General features: G+C 35.8%; 1 protein-coding gene across 1 annotated transcript; it reads right to left on the bottom strand.

The window, feature by feature from the left end:
• Nucleotides 1–353: 353 nt before the first annotated feature.
• LOC110798306 (nuclear pore complex protein NUP1) lies at nucleotides 354–9,802 on the bottom strand. The gene is made up of 9 exons (XM_022003483.2): nucleotides 9,460–9,802; nucleotides 8,669–8,715; nucleotides 6,646–6,764; nucleotides 4,868–5,075; nucleotides 4,469–4,771; nucleotides 4,294–4,389; nucleotides 3,533–4,213; nucleotides 2,756–3,192; nucleotides 354–2,428 (listed from the first exon to the last, which is right to left on the bottom strand). The coding sequence occupies exons 1-9, from the start codon at nucleotides 9,725–9,727 to the stop codon at nucleotides 799–801; spliced, it is 3,789 nt and encodes a 1,262-aa protein (XP_021859175.2). The 5' UTR covers nucleotides 9,728–9,802; the 3' UTR covers nucleotides 354–798.
• Between the last annotated feature and the right edge of the window lie 10,497 nt (nucleotides 9,803–20,299).

The following is a 20,299-nucleotide window of genomic DNA, read 5'->3' as shown; positions in this document are numbered from 1 at the left end:
ATCTCTCATATCACCAATTCACCCATCCATTCACCTTTGTCTCCTATTGCGGTATTACCCCTTTTGATTTAGTGATCCCAATTCATGTAGTCAGATGAACACCATGGTGTATTGTATGTCAGATTCTACTCCATAAGTGGCTAGAAGACTGAGGTCAACTTAACATTTCGTTGGTAAAAACTCAAATTTTCAGGACTTATGATTTATCAATGCCTTGTACAAGGAAACTCTACCAAACAAAATAAAAAATTTAACACCAAATAAAGACCAATCTAGCTATCACAATTTGTAAAGCAAGAATCAATACAGCAGAAAGCATAGTTTAAAGTGAGAAACTTAAATGGACATCAAAATTGACTCTAGGGACAAGATGTTTTCAATGGAATAAACATACTGAACCATTTTAGTGCAGTACTTCCTGACAAACTTTAAGAAAAAAGAATAGGATTCACAACTCCGTTCTTTATGGTACACAATACGGGTAGAAGAGATGATCCTAGCTACTCAACTAGTGGACTTATTACAAATACAAATATTTGACCAGATTCAAAGAAAACTCAAAATTGTGAAAACTAAGACTTGAAAATGGTATTAACCTATCACCAATGAAGAAAAAAAATTATGAAATGGAAAGATCTTGTCCTTGCTTTCCTGGAATCACAATTGTCAATCCGGAGGGTAAACCTAGGCGAAACCAAGGTCATCCCAAGGGCCTCGTTCTGAGCCCATTCTTGTTCCATGAGAAGCGAATAAGGGACAACTTTGTTCTATAAATGCATGTAACTTGAGCAACCACATTTATTTTCTCCGTATTCCTTTTTTTACCTTCACAATTCTACGGTTTGCTTTATCACCACCACCACTACCTACTGAAAAGCTCCCAGCCCCACCAGCATTGAATTCTAGACTAGCAGAGGGCTGAAATGGTGTGTTCTGGGCTGCAAATTGGTTCTGCTGGCCGGCAAATTGAAATGGACTTCCTGCAGATGGTGCTGCTCCATTAAACACAAAACTGCTTGGTGATGCTGAAATTGCTTGACCAAAAACTGGTGCAGCAGGTGTCGGAACTTGTACAGAATCCTCAGCCATGCTATCTTCCATGCCTATTCGGTCATTATTTCCAACAGGGGGTGTCGAACCAAATCCAAATGGTGAAGGGGTAGAGCCACCAAATAATGCCGGCTGAGACGAAAAAAGCGTATTTGAAACAGGCGCAGAGGCAGCAGCAGAAGGGACTGAGAAAGCAGAAGCTGATGAGACAGCCCCAAATGCAAAAGGTGCACTGTTAGCTGCTGATGAGGTAGCCCCAAATGTAAATGATGCACTGTTAGCTGCCGAAGAGCTTGAGGCAGCTCCAAACACAAGTGGTGTACTATTCTTAGCTGCAGAGGAGCTAGACGTAGCTCCAAACACAATCGGGGTGCTATTACTAGTTGCAGATGCCTCAGAGGCTTTCAACCCAAATTGAAATCCAGATGCGCCAAATGTAGAACCAGTGACAGCAGGTTTAGATGATTGCAAACCAAATATGTTAGATGTTGTATTACTGCTTGAGCTGACAGGTGCAGTCACTGAAGACAAACCAAACACACTTGACGCTGACCCAGAACCTGTAGTGAAAGGATTAGCACCAGTGCTTAAATAAGCACTAGAAGGTGCACTAAACCCAAAAACATGAGATGAGGCTGATGGAGCGGATTGACTAGACAAGCCGGCTATCGATGTTGTGGATGCAACAGCAGATGATGATGCTTGAGAACTGAAGATAGCAGCTTGAAGAACAGGTGGAGTCTCGCTACTTGTAGATTTTAAAGTAGAAGCACTAAATCCAAAAATATTGTTCCCTACACTAGCAGTTTCAGTAGGTTTTGCACTGAACTGACCACTAGTAGCATTGCAAAAAGCAGAGTCACTTAATTTAGCTCCTGAATTTACAACAGACTCAGAAGCTGAAGTCGCAGCTGCTGGGGTAAAAGGAACTGAAGGAGATCCGAATTGCAAATTGGATCCAAATGGAACTGCAGGAGCAATGGACGTTGAAAACTGACTAGTGTTGCTGCCAAAGATTGGCATGCCACCTGTAGTAGCAGTGTTGATCACGGTTCCTGCAGAAGTATCTGAGAGAGTAGATACAGCATTGCCGTTCGAAATAGAGAGCGATGGTGAAGAAGAGACTGATACAGGAGCTAGACGCTGATCATTTGAACTACTTGAAATCGGAACGGGAGACGACGTAACCCTTGATACAGAAACAGTACTAGGTACATTCGTAAGAGTTGCACCATTTGGTTGTGTTTCGAAGGAAAATAAACTTTTACCCGAGCTCGACACAGAGCCTTCCATTTTCTTAGAAACATCACCAAAATGTAGGGTGTTCCCCTTGGCAGTTTTATCAAGTTCATCTGCTTTGTTTGCGGCTTCTGTTGAACTGGAAACAAAGCAAAATACAATAGCAATTCAAGTCAAAGAGAAAGCTCCAGAGTCTAACATCACTGTACCCAAACTAACCACACAAGCTTGCATAAAAAATAAAAAAACACTATGCTTCCACCCATTCAGAAGAAACATGTTTATCCTCAACCTGGTTCTTTAGTCTAACCAAGCAACTTGGAAGTAGAATGACAGCTGGGTAAAGGGGTATAACCATAAAAGAGGCTCTTACAAGTCACAAACAATATTTTTAGACAAGTGAAACTAACTCAGAGAAAGCGGGAGACTGCCTTCTAAAATAAGATAATCAAATTGCATTAATTACCTGATTGACAATTCTGGTTTAATGTCCTTCGCGGCTGTAGATTCCACAACGGAGGATGAGGGATAAAACGAAATTGGAACCACCTCGGCAGAGTTTGAGCTAAATTTATTAATTTCTGCTGTAAACTGAGAACTCACTGCTGCTTGTTTACTCGTGCTAGTTGTAGATGAAGTCAACAATCCCGTAGGAATGGTAAAGCCAGAAAATGCTTGAGCTGCAGACCCATCTGGTAGAGACTCTTCTTTGTTTGAGCCTAAAGAGTTCAACGATGGTTTTATTTCTGGAGCTATAGGCTTCACAGCAGAGACTGCTGCACTTTGAGGATTATCAGAGAAAGCAGCTGAACTTTCAGCCAACTTGTTGCATTCCACTCCTTTAATCATTGGAGCGGAAGCAACACCATTTGTATGAACATCATCATCCAGCTCCAAATAATCCTGCCAGATGAGAAAATATAGCATAACATCTTTCATATACTACCCATAAGAATATAAAATGATCAACAAAACACGAGAAGCACTATTCACAATTCAAAGCTTGCACTATCTAAAAACTATACAAATTCAACACCATGGTGCAGATAACTTTTACAAAGAAAATATCGAACGGAGAAAGTATTAAAGAGTACAATAATTAAGTGGAACTAGCCAATTGCATAGTTCAATTTATCTTAACATGCATAGAACAAAAGAGTGTTTAATATAACTAAAAGTGAGGGTATGAATAATCTATTTCCTATAATACAGGATGCAGCAAAGAGTTGACAAAAATAAATACCTCATGAGCACTCATCTGAAAAGACCGTTTTTTCTGTTGTTGGTCAAAGCTTGACCGATGATTCATATACTCCAGGGCCTTCTTAGAGCTTCCAGCCTCTGCACCATCTTCAACAGAGGGAATGACAATCCTTTGTGTGGTGCCACCTTCTACCCTTGGTGATGTCTTAAGTGAATGATCATGTGCATTAGAAGAGTCCATCAAACCATTCTCCTTCCTACTGTCTTGAATAGTCTGCAAGACCTTCAATGACTCGGTACTCATGCTCTTATGAGCCAGTCCTTCACGCATATCAGTTGTCATCTTGGCAGCTGAACTTCCTCCCATAATTTCACATTTCTTCTCAGGAGACTTTCCTTTTGAAGAAAATTTGTCAAGATGTTGAAAGATCTTTTGGGCCGTCTCAATAGATTGCGAAGGAACATATCCATTGCTTGTACTGTGGACACCATTTTCTGCAAGTGCTTTCGATGAAGAACGGTGGTTAGAACTCCAATCAATGGAAGAGGGCACTTCAGTAGCTTCTGTAAGAGCTCCATAACCATGTTTTATATGAGGAACACCAGATGCAGGCAGTGACAAGATTTTATGGTGCAGGAGATTAGGTTTTTGACGAATCCTGCGAATGGGACCAACAAACCCAATATCACTTTCCAGGGCAGAACTCCTGCGCTTAAGAACCTGTGAATAAAGAGGCAATTAGAAACCAAATTAAGCAAACAGAAACCACAACAAAAGAACAAAATCTGTCGGCAGATTACCTGTTTCTTAGATCCACTAAGCTGTTGAGTCTCCGTTGTATTATGAGATGATGATGATGATGACGCACCATGCGTATCAAAAGCCATTTCAGCAGACTGCGACATAAGTTAACTATAAGCAAGCAGAAATGTGAATGCATAAATTGCGGCATACAACAGACCTTCCGGAGCAAACCTTAAATATATCTGTTGGATGATGCCTGGAATAAGGAGTACGACCCATGCTATATATCGCAGATCGTCCTCGATATCTCGGAGTCATATAACCATTAGCAGATGCTCCAATCTCACTTGTAGGCCTTTGAATAACAGACACGGCGGGAGATTTTTGTTTGAAGAATGGATTATAAGGAGCTGACAAGTCTTCCCTCGCCATATCACTTTTCGGTCCCAGCACTGATGGAGAAGCTTTTGTAGGCCTGCTACCCATGTACGCTTTCGCAAGCTCAGCAGGGGAAGCAACAACATCTTCAACCACCTACACAAATGAAGCATTTACATAGGAAAACTCAGCATGAACAAGTCAATCAGAAGAGAAAACAGAAAAATCAATATCTCAAAGATGAATCCCTACTTTCGATCTCACGACAGGAGTTGAGATGACTGCAGGTAACACACGCTCTCCTCCATTTTCTATAGCAGGGAGATTAGTTAATATTTCACGTCTACTATGAGCAACCTTCTTGTCAGAAGTATCAAGTTCTGACCTTCCCTTCTCATCTCCAGCCAAATTATCAACAGTTCTTGACAGTAGAAGCGCAGAAAGATGATCTATCTCGGACCTGAAAAAAATTAAGATATTAGGACACTGTAATGGAACTTCATTTGGGTGCAAATATCCAACCGAAAACCCAGATAGTTTTTCGTGTTAGCCTTGCAGAACTTATAAGCTTGCCCACTATCATTGTATGATCTAGGTTCTATCAAGGCTTGCTAACAGTCTCTGTCGAAAAAGCGGATTCACGAATCACCGTTATCAGATTAGCACTTAGCCCCGCAAATCTCTAATCGGTTCGGATGAACCAATTCACGGTAGCCGGAGTCCCAATTCGTTGTTGTTAAGACTTCAGAATCAAATTACTGGAATTGTAGTCCCAAATCCTAAGCCCTAGTTCTAGCCATTGATGGTCAGGGAAGGCGAGAGAAGAAAAAATATGTTGGGCTTTTGTTTTAGAAGGAAAAACGAGATGAATCCACTCGCCAATTCCAATTTTTGTTGATGAATTGTCTTTCTTCTAACTCAGCCATGGCTGCTCCGGCGTTCTATTCATTTCCTGTGTCCTTTATTTTTCTTCATGTTTGTCGTATTGCTGGTGGGGCTTTGCACGTGCGTTGATTTTTTTCTTTGGGTTTTACTTATTTTTTTTAATCTAGGCTGGGAACAAGATAAGTTAGGTAACATCGAAAAAACTGCAATCAAAATTAACAAACCCGCGTGAAAGACCATATTTACTCTCTCTCACTCTCTCTCTCTCTCTCTCTCTCACACACTATTCACTGCATAGTAAATACTTGACTTTTATCTTTTCCAAGAAAGTGTGCTTTGACTATTTATACCCCCAGCGACCCCAATAACAGCCAACCAGCGAACCACAAACCTTTACCCCGCAACAAAGAGAACCGCGCATCAGGTAACACTGAGTGGATGCATTGGATACCCTTCACCCATCATGACAAAAGAGTGCACTTTCATGGCAGCCTTATTCGTCTAGCATGACAAGAATTAAGTTTAAAGACAAACCTCCATCCAATCAAAATTTCTACATTTGGCTTTTGAAATCAGATTTCGGAAACATTTCACTGTTAAAGATATATTTTTCTATTAAAGTATCAGAAAATATATTGATCCACAATATAAAAGCATTCTTTTGATTATTTTTTCTTTTCAAAAAACTGAATTATTTGAGATTGTTCACCTATACCAAAATCCGACAAATTACATAAAATACCAACTTGGATAGTCCATATTGAATGAGGTAACTAATTGATTTCCACGAAGAGGATAGAGGGGAACAAAAGTCATATGACATAGAAAATTCCAGCTTTTTATAGGAAATACCCTCGTCACCCTATGATGACAAAGAAAAGAAGGACCTTTGAACAGAACATATTCACTCTCAAGGTGGTGAAACTTCCCTTGGATTTGCCACCTTGCATGACTCCTAGTTAATTCTTCAGTATTGTACTATCACCCTCATTTAACTAGCTCAATGACTCACAGTTATTCAAGATCTTCCATCAGCCTATGCTAAAAGAAGGAAAAGTACACATCCCCTCTTTATAATATCATAGAGAGTCAAACTGTAAATACAAAAAAGGTTACAATACCAAGAAGAAATCAGTAAGACTTGCCTAGTAAAGGTCTTCTGCTTCAAAATATACTCCAAATCTGCAACCCCGCTACTCTCAGATACTCCGCCTGAATCATTACCTTTATAAACAAGTGGTTCCTTGGTGCCAGAAGAGCCAACCTAGTGAATATGATATAGTGATGAGCTGTCACGGATAACAGATAAAGTCCAAGGGTGGTGACAAGTAACACATGCTAGAAGAGACATCAACAAGAAGTTTAAACAAAGATCAAAATTAGAATATAGAGATGACCATCTTTTCAAAATAGAACTTTTATTTTTAGATAATAGAACAATAATTTCAACAGAAATCATCTAGTTATTTATCACAGCTAATTACAACAGTTTTGCAACTTCATTTTAAACCTTCTATAACCATAGTTCTTCTTAACAGGTCAAGTAACACAGTATATATCACTTCAAGCCACTAATGTAACCTAGTTTAAATCTTATTTTCAGATCTCATTTCAGACCAGTCAAATACATCATAAATTTGTTTGGGCCTCATTTCTAATCTTCAGACCTCATCTCAAAACCGACTAAATGGACCCTCAGGCCCAATTGATTGCTTTATAAGTATGAGCTCCTCTAAAAAGAAACCAAACCATTCAACTCAAACCTGTAATTAGCAGATATTTCAAGTACTCCCCAAGTACCTAAAAGACTAAAACCAATTGACCAATGCATCCACATTAAATACTGCTCTTTCTCAAAGTACAAACAAAGTAACAAACTGAGCATTAAGCATATCTGCAATGTACAGGCACGTGAATATTATCTTAAAACAAAAAGAATACTCTACCAAGAGAAAGTTCACAAATAAAAAGTGGATTACAGCTAGATATTCAGTTCTCGTTCCAAAATAATAGGGCACAATTGATCCTTTTTGTCAACAGTTACACAACCGTAATTCCAAATGGGTGCAGTAGCCTACAAGGAGCAAATTGTACTCCCCTCAGTCACTCATGTGAATTCTTCTCCTCGGTCACCCGGGAAACAACGCTTTCATGTCAATTAGTACCCCTTGTGTCCATGTCATCATTGATTTACCTCAACTTCTTTTATTTTTATGTGCAGTACTGCAACTGCCAATTCTCTGGACCAGTGAACCCCATCGACTGATGGAAATGTCCAGATGACCATAGTTGGTTCTCCTATCTTTGATGACTGCAACTCCAAGCCCAACCTCCTTTGGTATCTCTTCAATGTTATTTCAATATTTTCTCGAGTTATCCCACATCTACCTCAACTTACAAATCTCCACCACAATCATCTTTTGTCCACAACGGCATTCCAAAAAACACTATTTCAATGCTTATCAATCCTTTTTATCAAATATATTGACAGAATGTGTGAAGAATTTTCATGATAGTTGTAGAAGGTTGTTATCATATTATAGACAGATAGTAAACAAAGTAATGACCTAATTTAACAAGCTTTGACCAACAAAAAAATAAAAAAATGCAGCGGCCCCACCCCCCAAAAAAGAAATTTCTTACTATGGTCAACTAGTTACTTTAGTTTGGTTTGGTAACAGCTACACTAACGAGTTTCAAATGTCCAATGCTAGACATACCACTCCTCCTGCTCAAGTTGCATGTTTACTTCCTCAGATTATTGAATTCCCTGTTTCAGAATTATTTTCCATTCACTGTTCAGAATTGTTGACCTTTTTCCTTTACTTCAAAGTACAAAGTAACAGCCAAAAAGCTATCTACATCGATAAAAACAATCATTAAACATGATTTTGCATCACATTTATGATTTATGCTTCCGGAATCACAATGCAACTACAAGCCCCTTGTTAACAAAACACATTAATCGGAAGTTGAATAATTCAAGGAAAGCGCTTACGTGCTTTTTTGTAATGTCAGCCTAGAGCAGCTCATATTCTTTCCCTTTTAAGCATAAGGAAATGTTTTCAATATACAAAACGTGAAGTTTGAATAGGCAACAACAACGTTCTATTTGAGAATACAAAGTCCAACAAACACGAAAAGACACAAATCAGATGTGAGACATACCTTTGTCGTGATTTCTGGCTGGACATCCCTTATCTCTGTCCTCTCACCTATATACATGGGAAAAGCCCAATAAGAAATCACTCAGTTTTAAAAATGGGTTGAATTAATAAAAGAAAAACACGATTGTATACTTCAGTACTTCACTAAGTGATTAAAAGAAAAACATGATTGCATACTTAACTATGTGATTAAACTCATACATTAAAATCTAGATCTGAATAGCAACAACAATAAAAAAACAATTAGACCCTTACACTAAAATCCAAATCAACATTATCAGAATTAAACCTAGGGAAAATGGGCAATCCCATCTAACATATCCACCAACTTCCAAATGTTAACAAACACAACAATATAAACACCAAACCAACACATATTCTAAACATAATCCTTAAATGACAAGATGGGCGACTAATGCACAAGTCTAGCAGTTCAATTTTCTACAAATGATCCTCTTTGTATCGTCAATCTGAAATGCAATCACTTTTTATTCACTCCAACTACCTTTATGGAATATGAAGAACAATCCTAATAAGAGAACATTCTGCAGAATGTTCTCGTGGAAATAGTAACAAGCTCTAACGATTCCTCCTTTCCCTAACAACTAATTCCAGGTTCCCAAATACACCAATTCCAAGTTCCCGAATTTCCATATTAGTTAATTCCAAGTACCCAAATTAAGTTCAATAATCATTAACAAAAGCAACATACGAATCCCTAAAAGGCCAATTTGACAACAAAATTATCACGCCAAATTTGCAATAAAGCAGCACAACTAACTTGAAAATTACCAGGAGAATGTTGAGGAGGAGGAGGAGGAGGAAGAAGACGTTTGCGAAACACGGAAGAAAAAATCTTGTGCGCGCCAGCGGTGATGAGCCGGGAAGCTGGATCTACAAGCTTCGACAACCAGCTATTCTTCTCTCTCTCACCACCGCCACCGACTAGCTGAGTTGGCCGTAAAGCCGTGGGAGGCCTGTCGTACGGCGTCGCTTGGCTCTTCCGAACCGGCTTCTTCCGGAACTTGCCGCCTGCTCCGCCGCTAGCCTCCGTCGCCATGGACTTTCAGAGGAGAGAGAAAATGGAAATGCAAGGGAGGGAGGGAGGGAGGGCGCAGATAGTGGAATTAGGGTTTTTGCGAAATTGGAAATCTTGGATGTTGGAGCGGAATTCTCTTTTTTTTTTTTTCGGAAACAAATTGTTTTTCTTTAAAGGGAATACTTACGAAAAAATTTACTTTTCTTTTACTGTTTTTTCACCGAATATCCCGACATCAATCAATAACTAGTATTAACCATTTCAATGACACATAAGAGCGTCTCCAATGATTGTAGCTAGGGACTAGCTTGAAATTTATAAAAAATTTAAGCTAATAGCTAACCCATTGGAGTGAGAGTAATAAATTAGCTTGGCCAAGCAAATTAGCTTAAACAAGCTAATTTGCTTGACAATTAGCTCTCAAAAATTGCCAAATTATTAATTGACAAGTGAGACAAGTGAGACCAATTTAAATAACAAGCTAGTTGCTAGCCATTGGAGTACAAATTAGCTAGACAATGTAATAGCTTGAAATCTTATGTGGCATAACAAGCTAATTATCAAATTAGTCTACCATTAGAGATGCTCTAAGCAATACTATTTTGATGATATGTGTCTCAGTCTTATTAATCGACTTTTTGACTTATCCGTTTTAAAACGGTAGGAGATTGTATGGTGCTTTAATTCAACATTTCTATTGTTTATTTTCATGCATGCAATTCAAGCTGTAATACCACCTCCCCCTCTATCTCTCTAAACACGTGTTTCTTGATTTTCTTAAGCACATTGGAAGTATGTTGTTTATTTTTCTTGCTTAATTAGTTGCAATTCAAATTGCAGAGAAGGATAATCTTATAATTTATGGTTTCCATGCAAATGATTAAAGGTGGGTAAATCGTCATCGACATTTTGAGACTTTTAGGTGGGTTTATAATTTGTATATTTTTGTTGTTAGGGGAACTTACAATTAGTTTTAGTTCTCCTATAAGAAAAGTTTTGTCAGTATAGTTCAATAGTTAGACTTTGTTAAGTCTTTCCTTTGATTGGATAACATGAGTATAGTCGTAAAATGTAACAGTTGCAAATTTGTTTTGTAACACCCCGACAATTCTCCTTTTTCTAAAACAACCCTTTTTATAAATATAACTATAGAGAATTATCAAGGTATTATCGCCCGTGTGAAAATATTTCGGCTTATTCAGAATTTTGCAGCGGAAAACATAATAAATAACTTTAATAATTTAAATAAGTCAACTACCCAAAACCAACAAACCGAAGTCGACATAATTAGTTCAATTCAAGTCCATTAAAACAAGTTCAACAAAACCAAATTCAAATGAAATAAAATAGCGACTACGCAAATCTCTCCAGATCCCGAACCCCATTGATGCATCATCTTCAAACCTGCAACGGGCAATGCTTATGGATCCCTAGAGACTGCTCACCAAAGATTGGATCATCACATGATCAATAAGGCATAGCCATGATCAACATGCACAAGCAAAATCACGTAATCAGCGAAGCTGAATACTACATACTAAATCAATAATAATCCTAACATGATTCTATTAAACGAACAATCCTAACATGATACTTATAAAACATAAGCAAGGCTAACCAAAACATATTGACTTGAAGACTATATTTGACTGAACTAGACCTTTGTATTATTAACATTATTTTAATTGAAATAGTCAATGGACTGAGTTGTCTACTAGAAACTTCTTCACTAAGGAAGACGAGGTACGAGCGCGACTCCGTAAACCCCAATGACCTGCGATATCGAGGGACTTTTGAATAAAATAGAACCGGTGATCAATCCGGCCCAGAGAAAGCCATAGGCGACCCATGACCCCAACTCCTGATTGTCCGTCACTTTAGACGTGCACAGTCTAAAGCTATTGCTACTCAGTTTCACTTTACATGATTTACAAATTAAACTCTGTTATGACTTAACAATCACATAAGTCATACAATCAACAATTATTCTCCACTGTTTTTATCTTGAAATTAAGTAAGTGATCACAGAGATGTCAATCAAAACTTATTCCAATTAATCCAACCTTTCCTTTAATACTGATCAACCCCTCTATATGGGTGTAAGGTTTCAACTTACTAAACAAGGTCCTCGACCCTTATAAAGTAGTGAAAAGCTAAAAGGGAACAATGAACAATCGATCTGAATAAATATATATAATAATCTAATGTTCCCAACCAACATGTTCGCGTCAATCTTCTACTAACATGTTATAATTCTCATAACGAAATATATATGTTCAACACGTCCATCCAACAATATTAAACATGTAATTCCAACGTAACCAAGTTCATCAACAACTTTCAACATGGATTCAACAGATAACACACATTCCAAGCACACATGTATGTACGTACCTTGTATAAACAACTAATAGGCCACTTTAACACTTTCAAATATCGCCTAAAGAGAATTCTCCACCTAAAACAACCAACAAATATTCCCAATCAATTTCTAATCATTCGCAACCATAATAAAGCATTCTAAATACATCTTAAACATATTTAGAACCTTCCCCAACATTATAACTTGAATATTTGATTTCCTAGCATCATAATTATTGAATTAAAGATTGAAATTCGTTGAAAACTCTTCGCAAACATCATACTTTAATTTTTCAGCAATATAAACTCGTTTAAAAACTTCACCAAAACTAAATTAACATGCTTAGAATCATAACAAATCATAAATTTAATAATTCATTATCATCCTACTATGATTTACAACAATTAAAACCTTGAAATTCATGCTTTAAATAATTAAAATTCTTATTCAATTCAATCATATAATCTGAAATTTAAATTATTAATTAAGCAAAATATATAATCTGAAAATTCATACTTTAAACATAAAAATCATAAATTTAATTCAAGAAACATAAATTAAATTATTAAAACGTAATTAAAACATTAATTAGTTTCAAGGGTTAAGAATTAACCAAAACAGAGAATGAAGAGTGGCTGGCCGGCGGGTTCGCGGTGGCAGCGAATGGCTGGCTGACGAAGGTGGTGTTGCGCGGGCGGCGAGGAGGCTCGCGAAGAGCTGTTATGGTTGCTGTGAGAAACCAAAACATGTGAGGAAGAAAGAGACAAGAAAACCGAAAGAGAAGAACGAAGAACGAAGAACGAAAAGAAAAGAGAGAAGGAGTTACCGTGCAGCGGCGACAGCGGGACGACGGAGAAGCGGCGGCTGTGCTGGTGGAGAGCACGGTGGTCTCGCTGCGCGAAAACATAAACAACCAAGAGGAGAAGGGTAAGAAACGAAGGAGAAGCAAGAAAAACGAAGCAGGAGATGGAGGAGTTACCGCCGGCGGAAGTTGCTGAGAGGGGTAACAGTGGTCGCCGGTGAGGGTACAGGTGGTGGCGGCTGAACAACGTTTGAGAGTTCACTTGGAGGGGAAGTAAGGTTTGAGGATTTTGGTTTTACGTAGGATGAAGAAGGGGAGTGGATTTGTTTCACATGAATTGAAACATGGGTAGGAAATTTTGGGTTTATTTATTTGGGCTTTTATAATTTGGGCTAGAACTAGGATTGAGTTTGTTTGAACCCAAAACGGTTAGGATTGCTTTTCCAGATTCAATTGAACGTGTTTTCGTAATTCGAATTCTTTTCAACGTAAAATTCTAAAAATTATTTTTGATTTCATAAACCGTTAAAATATTTAAAACGTAATAAAATAAATATATATTTATTATATATTTATTTCTAAAATTCGTAAATTCTATTTAAATTAATTAACTATATTTTAAAATTTATTAATAAAATGTATAAAATTACGGGGGATTACAATCTACCTCTCTTAAAAGAAGTTTCGTCCCGAAACTTGACATGAAAATTCACACATTTTTCAAAAGGCTTTAGTTCATTCTTACTAGAGAAATACTTGTGCCACTCATGTGCACTCTTTTGCCAACTTAAAGTTGCTTGTGTTACTCATGAACATATTTTTCTTATGCGGAGAATCTATTTACTTGTATCAACATGTATAAGTTGCTAAAAATGAGCATAAAATGCATAAAATTGCCATAAAAATAGGTAAAAGCGCAAATTTTTATCGCATTCTACCCCCCTTAAAGAAAACGAGTTACGCCCTCGTAACTCATCTCAGGGAATAATTCTGGATATTTCTAATTCAACGAATCCTGTTCCCAATACAACATTTTCACGGAAGTCATTCTAGTAAGTGGGATTTCTACACTTATTTCCATACAACGCCTCAAAAGGTGCCATCTTAATGCTCACATGGTAACTATTGTTGTAAGAAAATTCAATCGAATCTATGTGGTTCTAGACTACACTTAAAGAAAATAGCACAAGCTCTCAACATATATTCCATAGTTTGGTTAGTCCTCTCAGGCTGACCGTCAATTGCAGGGTGGAAAGCAGTACTCATTTTCAACTGTTGTCCCCAAGATTCAACTGGACCTTATTGTCAAAATTTCAGACTTTTATGGTCGGTAAGGATCTTACATGTTGCCCCATAAAGGTAATGTCTCCAAATCATTCAAAGCGAACACAATAGAAGCTAGCTCTTGGTCATGGGTAGGATAATTAGTCTCATAGGGTTTCAATGACGCGACAACAGTGCGGAATTCAAACGTTCTTTTAGAATCTAGAAAGCTTCCTTACATTTCTCGCTTCACTCGAATTTTGATTCCTTTTTCACCAGGTTGGTCATTGGTCTTGCTATCTTCGGAAAGTCTCTCACAACCTCCTATAATGGTCATCTAGGCCCAGAGAACTTCAGATATCGGACGCGTTCTTTGGAGTAGGTCACTCACTCACAGCTTGAATCTTAGCAGGATCTACAGAAACTCCTTCTGCTCAACTTTTCCTTTTTACCGAACCTCATCACGCCTTTCATGGATGCATAACTTTTGGGCTTAACTCTTAGCTCTTTCACCAATTCATATAATTCCTCCCATCTTTTCAAGACAACAAATGATTTCTAATGGTCCTGGACCACTCGAATCTTCTCTTAAATTTATTCCTTTACGTAACGTAGTTTTCAATCAATTTAGTCCTTTACTTTTCCGACGGTGTCACTTATACACACATGACTTCAAGATTTGTATACTTCATTCACATAAAACTAAATTCTTTCTAAGCGTCTCCAATATAATTCTCAAATGTTTGTCATGCTCTTTCTCATTCCTTGAATAAATCAAGATATCATCAATAACATAATAACGAACTTAATTCGGAATTCGTGGAAAAATCTTATTCATCAAATCCATAATTATGGCAGGTGCATTGGTTAACCCAAAAGACATTATTCTAAACCCATAATGACAATAACGAATCCTAATGAGGTCTTAGGCCCTTATCAGCTATCCTCAATTGGTGGTACTCCTCAAACACAAATTAGTCTTCGAGAACACACTCGCCCAATTCAATTGATCCAATATGTCATCTATCCTAGGCAAAGGATACTTGTTCTTGATGGTGTTTAGTTCCCTAAAATCGATGCATAATTCCATACTCTTATCTTTCTCCTTAACAAACAACACAGGAGCTCCCCACGGTGATGCACTAGGCCTAATATACCCCTTAACGAAACAACTCTTGCAACTGTGTCTTAATTCGCTCATTTCAGGAGGTGCCATGCTATAAGGTGTCTTGGATATAGGTGTTGTTTCAGGATTTAACTCTATAGTGAACCCAAATGCTCTAGCTGGTGACATACTCGCAATTCCACTCGGAAACACATCAATGAATTCATTCACACTGGGAACATCCTCGATCTCCACTCCAACTTCTTTACTCCCAACTAGCACACTACAGAAAAATAGCTCACACTCCTTATTCATCAATTTCCTCACTTGCATTACCGAAATAACTAAGGGTTATTCGACTTCTCAAAACGTTTATATGAGGTCAACCTTCTAATAGGGTTCCTTAAACTTACTTTCTAAATTTCACAGTCTACCTTAGCCTTGTACAAACTTAGTCAATCCATCCTCAGACTTACATCTAGGTCCCTCAGATTAAACTTTATCAAATCAGAAGGAAAACGCAATCTTTTATCTTCCAAGACAAGTTATTAAACAACTTGATATACCCTATGGTTACACCAGTAGGTATACTAACAGGTAAATCAATCACCTCAAAATCTACTAAATTCAGACTCTTAACAACAGATGACGAAACAAAAGAATAAGGTATCCTAATCAAACAACGTTTTAACTAGCACGGAGTTAATAGAAAAAAAAGTACCATGAACTACGTCTGCAAAACGTTCAGCTTCATTTCTCATCACGAACAGTTTTCCCGGAGCCTTATTCTGGTTGTTGTTCTTATTGGCAGACTTACTGTGGTTTCCCTAGGTGTTTTGCGACCCTATAGGCTTCGAACTCTAATTTCTTGACTGGTTAAATCCCGACTTCACCTGGTTACCACTCCCATTACCATTTTGTTCCTTTTTCTGCTTAGTAAAGCACTCATACTTCCTATGCCCCTTTTCTGACAATAGTTACAGTTCATTAATTCTCCCTTACAATTTCTACCAGGATGGTTGTTATTGCACATCTTACAGTGATACACTCTCTCAGATTGGTTCCTATTGTTGTGACCCTGTCTGTTCCTTCCTTGAAAGTTTCCATTCCCATTCCCATTCCCATTCCCATTTTCATTCATATTTCTCTTGAAATTCCCTTGGTTTTCCCCAGCATTAAACTCTTTTCTTTTCTCCCCAACAACAATATTTTTCTTGTCCCTTCTAGACTGCAAACCATAAATATGAGAAGCTTCCCCATACACAATATCCAAAGATGTAAAGGTTTCCCCACCTAATCTTAAGGTGGTCATGCTATAAATCTGCTATAGTATTCATTGATGGTCATGCTCCCCATACTAAGGTTTATGAATTACATCAAAGTTGTAAATTAATTCGAAGAACAGAGTTAACAATTCAATACCCACAAAGACAAACAACAAAATCAAGAAAGAACAATATCAATATATCAAACACTTAACATATTTCAAGCAAAAACATTTCAATTTCAGTATACCCGAAACATAATTTCATGTTGTGAAACTTACTGTTAATTCGAATATCAATCAAAAGAGAAAACCAATAGCATATTAATTGGAAATGAGAAAAGTAATGAAAATCACCTCAAAGAATTACTTGAATTGGTTGCGGAGGCGGATGAATCTTGATGTTTTTCCCTTTTGAAGAGATAATTGAGAGGAGAGTTGAGAGTTAACAGGTTATGAGCGTGTTCGACGGTAACGTTTGAAGTAGCGAGTAGCGTTTTGACATATTCAAAACATTACATATAAAATTTGTAAGTGTTTGGTGAGGTAGCGTTTTAGGTAGCGGTAGAGATATCGGTTGGGTAGCTTTGTCAAACGTCAAATATACTAGTGTTTGAAGTTAACGGGTAGCGTTTGATAAAATTATAACAAAGTTTTAAACAATATATAGATTTTAATTTATTTTACAATCTCAATCGTTACTTTTACCAAACACTCATTCTGGTTAATACTTTGGCATCTACCGGCTACTATTCACCGCTACTCAGCTACTCCAACAACTACCCGCTAACCGCTACACGCTACCACTAGTTTTGCCGAACATGACGTATATTTAAGTTCATAGGAATTTTCTAATTATTTTTACGTTTAAGTAATCTTCCAAACCGACCCAACAGCTCACTTAGCTTGCTCACAACCCCAACGCTCAGATTGTGCAGGGGTGTGCATGGTGCTCTTGGTGCACCTGTCCAAAAACGCACATAAATAACAATAAAACGCAACAAAAATAAAAACCACAAAAAAGGAGAAAGAACGGAGAAAATAAATCATAAAAGAACATTAACAAGTAAACTAAAAGAACATTAACAAAAAGCCAAAAAGAACACTAATATAAAACGCAAAAAATATTAAAACAAAAAGCAAAAAAGCAAAAAAACGGAAAAGAACATAATAAACTAAACAGAAAGAATATGATAGAGTAAACGAAAAGAACATTAACCAAAACCTGAAAAGAACACTAATGTTAAAAAAATCAAAGAAAAGGTAAAAAACGAAAAGAATATATTCTCTCTTCTGATAAACTATAAAAAGAACAACTATTTTTCAAAAAGAACATCATGTGAAATATGCAACAGAAAAACAAAAAAAATAAAATCAGAAAGAATATGATAGAGTACGTAAACAAAAAGAACATTAACCAAAACCTGAAAAGAACACTAATGTTAAAAAACCAAAGAAAAGGTAAAAAACGAAAAGAATATATTCTCTCTCCTGGTAAATTATAAAAAGAACAACTATTTTTCAAAAAGAACATCATGTGAAAAGTGCAACAGGAAAAAAAACAAAAAAAATCAGAAAGAACATAATAACGTAAATTAAAAGAACATTAACAAAAACCTGAAAATAACATTAACAAAAACCTGAAAAAGAACATATCAAGTAAAGCACTAAGATTAACAAATCAGATAAAAGGTACAAATATGAAAAGAACATATTCGTTCTCATTTAAAATTTTATAAAAAGAACATCATGAGAAAAATGCAGGATAAATAGAACAAGATAATAATACTTGAAAAATTAAAAAAAAATGTCAAAAAACCTAAAAAGAACATAAACCATTAAAAACAAAAAGAACAAAAAACTCAAAATTAATAAAAACAGAAAACTACAGGGGAAAAAAGCAACATATGAGAAAGAACAACAAAAGTAAAAGAAAAGAACAATAAACAAAAGTAAAAGAACAACAAAAGAACAATTTTATTTAAAGAATGTAAGTGAAAAAGAACCACAAAGTCTCGAAAAAAGAACAACATTATTTTTAAGATTAATGTTCTTTTAAAAGGTGTTTTTGTTCTTTTAATAAAACGACGATATTTGGAAGGACGAAAATTATATTTCAAAGAAAGAATTATATGTATGTTCTTTTAAAAGTAGTTATTGTACTTCTAATACAATTTATTTTTAAGATCAAAAATGTGTTTTAATTCCGTTATTTTATTTATCAAAAATAACTCAACACAACACTGTAATTATGTAAAAGAATAATTAGTGAAGATATAAAAGAACAAACAATGTTGATGACACAGAAATAATATGTTATAAAAAAGAACATTAGAATTTAAAAAGAACATAGAAATAAGAACAAGGAAGTGTACCTTAATCACCCGATGCACATTCATCAGCAGCATCAATATTTTTGAATCGATAAAAAGATACAAAAACTAGCGAAATTAAACTAGTGTTTTGCTTAATTAGCTAGTTTTCGATAAACGAAATTCAATTAAAATCACATGTTAGCTAGAGAGAGAAGGAGGAGAAAATGTATTTCGTACTTTCTCTCTCATAAAATCTCCCTTTTGTTGAGAGAAAATAAAACCTCTCATCTTTCTCTCTCTAAAATGTGTTTCTAAAATGAGAAATTATTGAATTCAATATATATATATATATATATATATATATATATATATATATATATATATATATATATATATATATATATATATAGAAAATAAAAAATAAAACAAATAAAAAAAGGAGGAAGGAGAAGAAATATAAGCAGTGTTCATAATCAGAACGGTGCACTTGTTTTTTGGGTACAAATATGAAAAGAACATATTCGTTCTCATTTAAAATTTTATAAATAGAACATCATGAGAAAAATGCATGATAAATAGAACAAGATAATCAAATATTGATTATATATAATACTTGAAAAATTAAAAAACGTTGAAAAACCTAAAAAGAACATAAACCATAAATAAAAGAATAAGAAACTCAAAATTAAAAAAAAAAAAAAAACAGAAAACTACAGGGGGAAAAAGCAACATATGAGAAAGAACAACAAAAGTTAAAGAAAGAACATTCAAAATCTACATGAATACTAATAAAAGAAAGAAAGAACATTACCAGTACATAAAAGAACAACAACAAAGCCTAAACGAACATATTAAGATAGAGAAACGAACAACTATAAAGAATTTCAAAACAGTACCAAAAGAACTGCAAAATAATTGCGAAGTAATTGCGAAATTGCGAAATCATAATCATCAAAATATATAATCAAAGTAATTGAGAAATCAAAAGGATCAAAATAATAAAAAACACCATAATTGCGAAATCAAAATCATCAAAATATGTAATTCGAAATTAAAAAAATTGAAAAATTACCTTCACACATCTGATTATCAGCTGAGAAATTCAAATTTGAAGAAAAAGAATCAATATAATTTAATATTGAAGAAGAAAAATCATCCAATATCTGAGAATTTTCAATTACTTTCTCTCTCTAAAATCAATTTTAAAGTTTATCACAATTTTTCTCTCCTCTTCACAAATTCTGATTTCAAAATTATGAAAAATACAGGAATATATACCCGCAAAAAGGAGTGAAAACAAAAGAACATAATAAAACACAGCTGAATAGAACAGAGAATTCCTTGTTCTTTTTTAACAAAAAAAGTTCGTTTGTTCTTTTGTTCAACGAAAGATGTTCTTTTATTCTCCAGATTTAATAAGAAATCCGCGTTTTACATTTATTGCCTGTTATTTTGATACCGGTGCACAAAGAGCACCGTGCA

Source organism: Spinacia oleracea, chromosome 2 (assembly GCF_020520425.1).
Source record: "Spinacia oleracea cultivar Varoflay chromosome 2, BTI_SOV_V1, whole genome shotgun sequence".
In the NCBI taxonomy this organism is placed as follows: Eukaryota; Viridiplantae; Streptophyta; class Magnoliopsida; order Caryophyllales; family Amaranthaceae; genus Spinacia; species Spinacia oleracea.
This window is presented reverse-complemented; position numbering and strand designations above follow the sequence as displayed.

Bases quoted from the DNA above. Each gene is read 5' to 3' on its own strand.
- LOC110798306 (XM_022003483.2), bottom strand. From the start codon at position 9,727: ATGGCGACGGAGGCTAGCGGCGGAGCAGGCGGCAAGTTCCGGAAGAAG. The intron at 8,716-9,459 runs GTAATTTTCAAG...CCATGTATATAG, and splicing joins TCCTCCTCAACATTCTCCTG to GTGAGAGGACAGAGATAAGG. The intron at 4,390-4,468 runs GTTTGCTCCGGA...CTTATGTCGCAG, and splicing joins ATCCAACAGATATATTTAAG to TCTGCTGAAATGGCTTTTGA.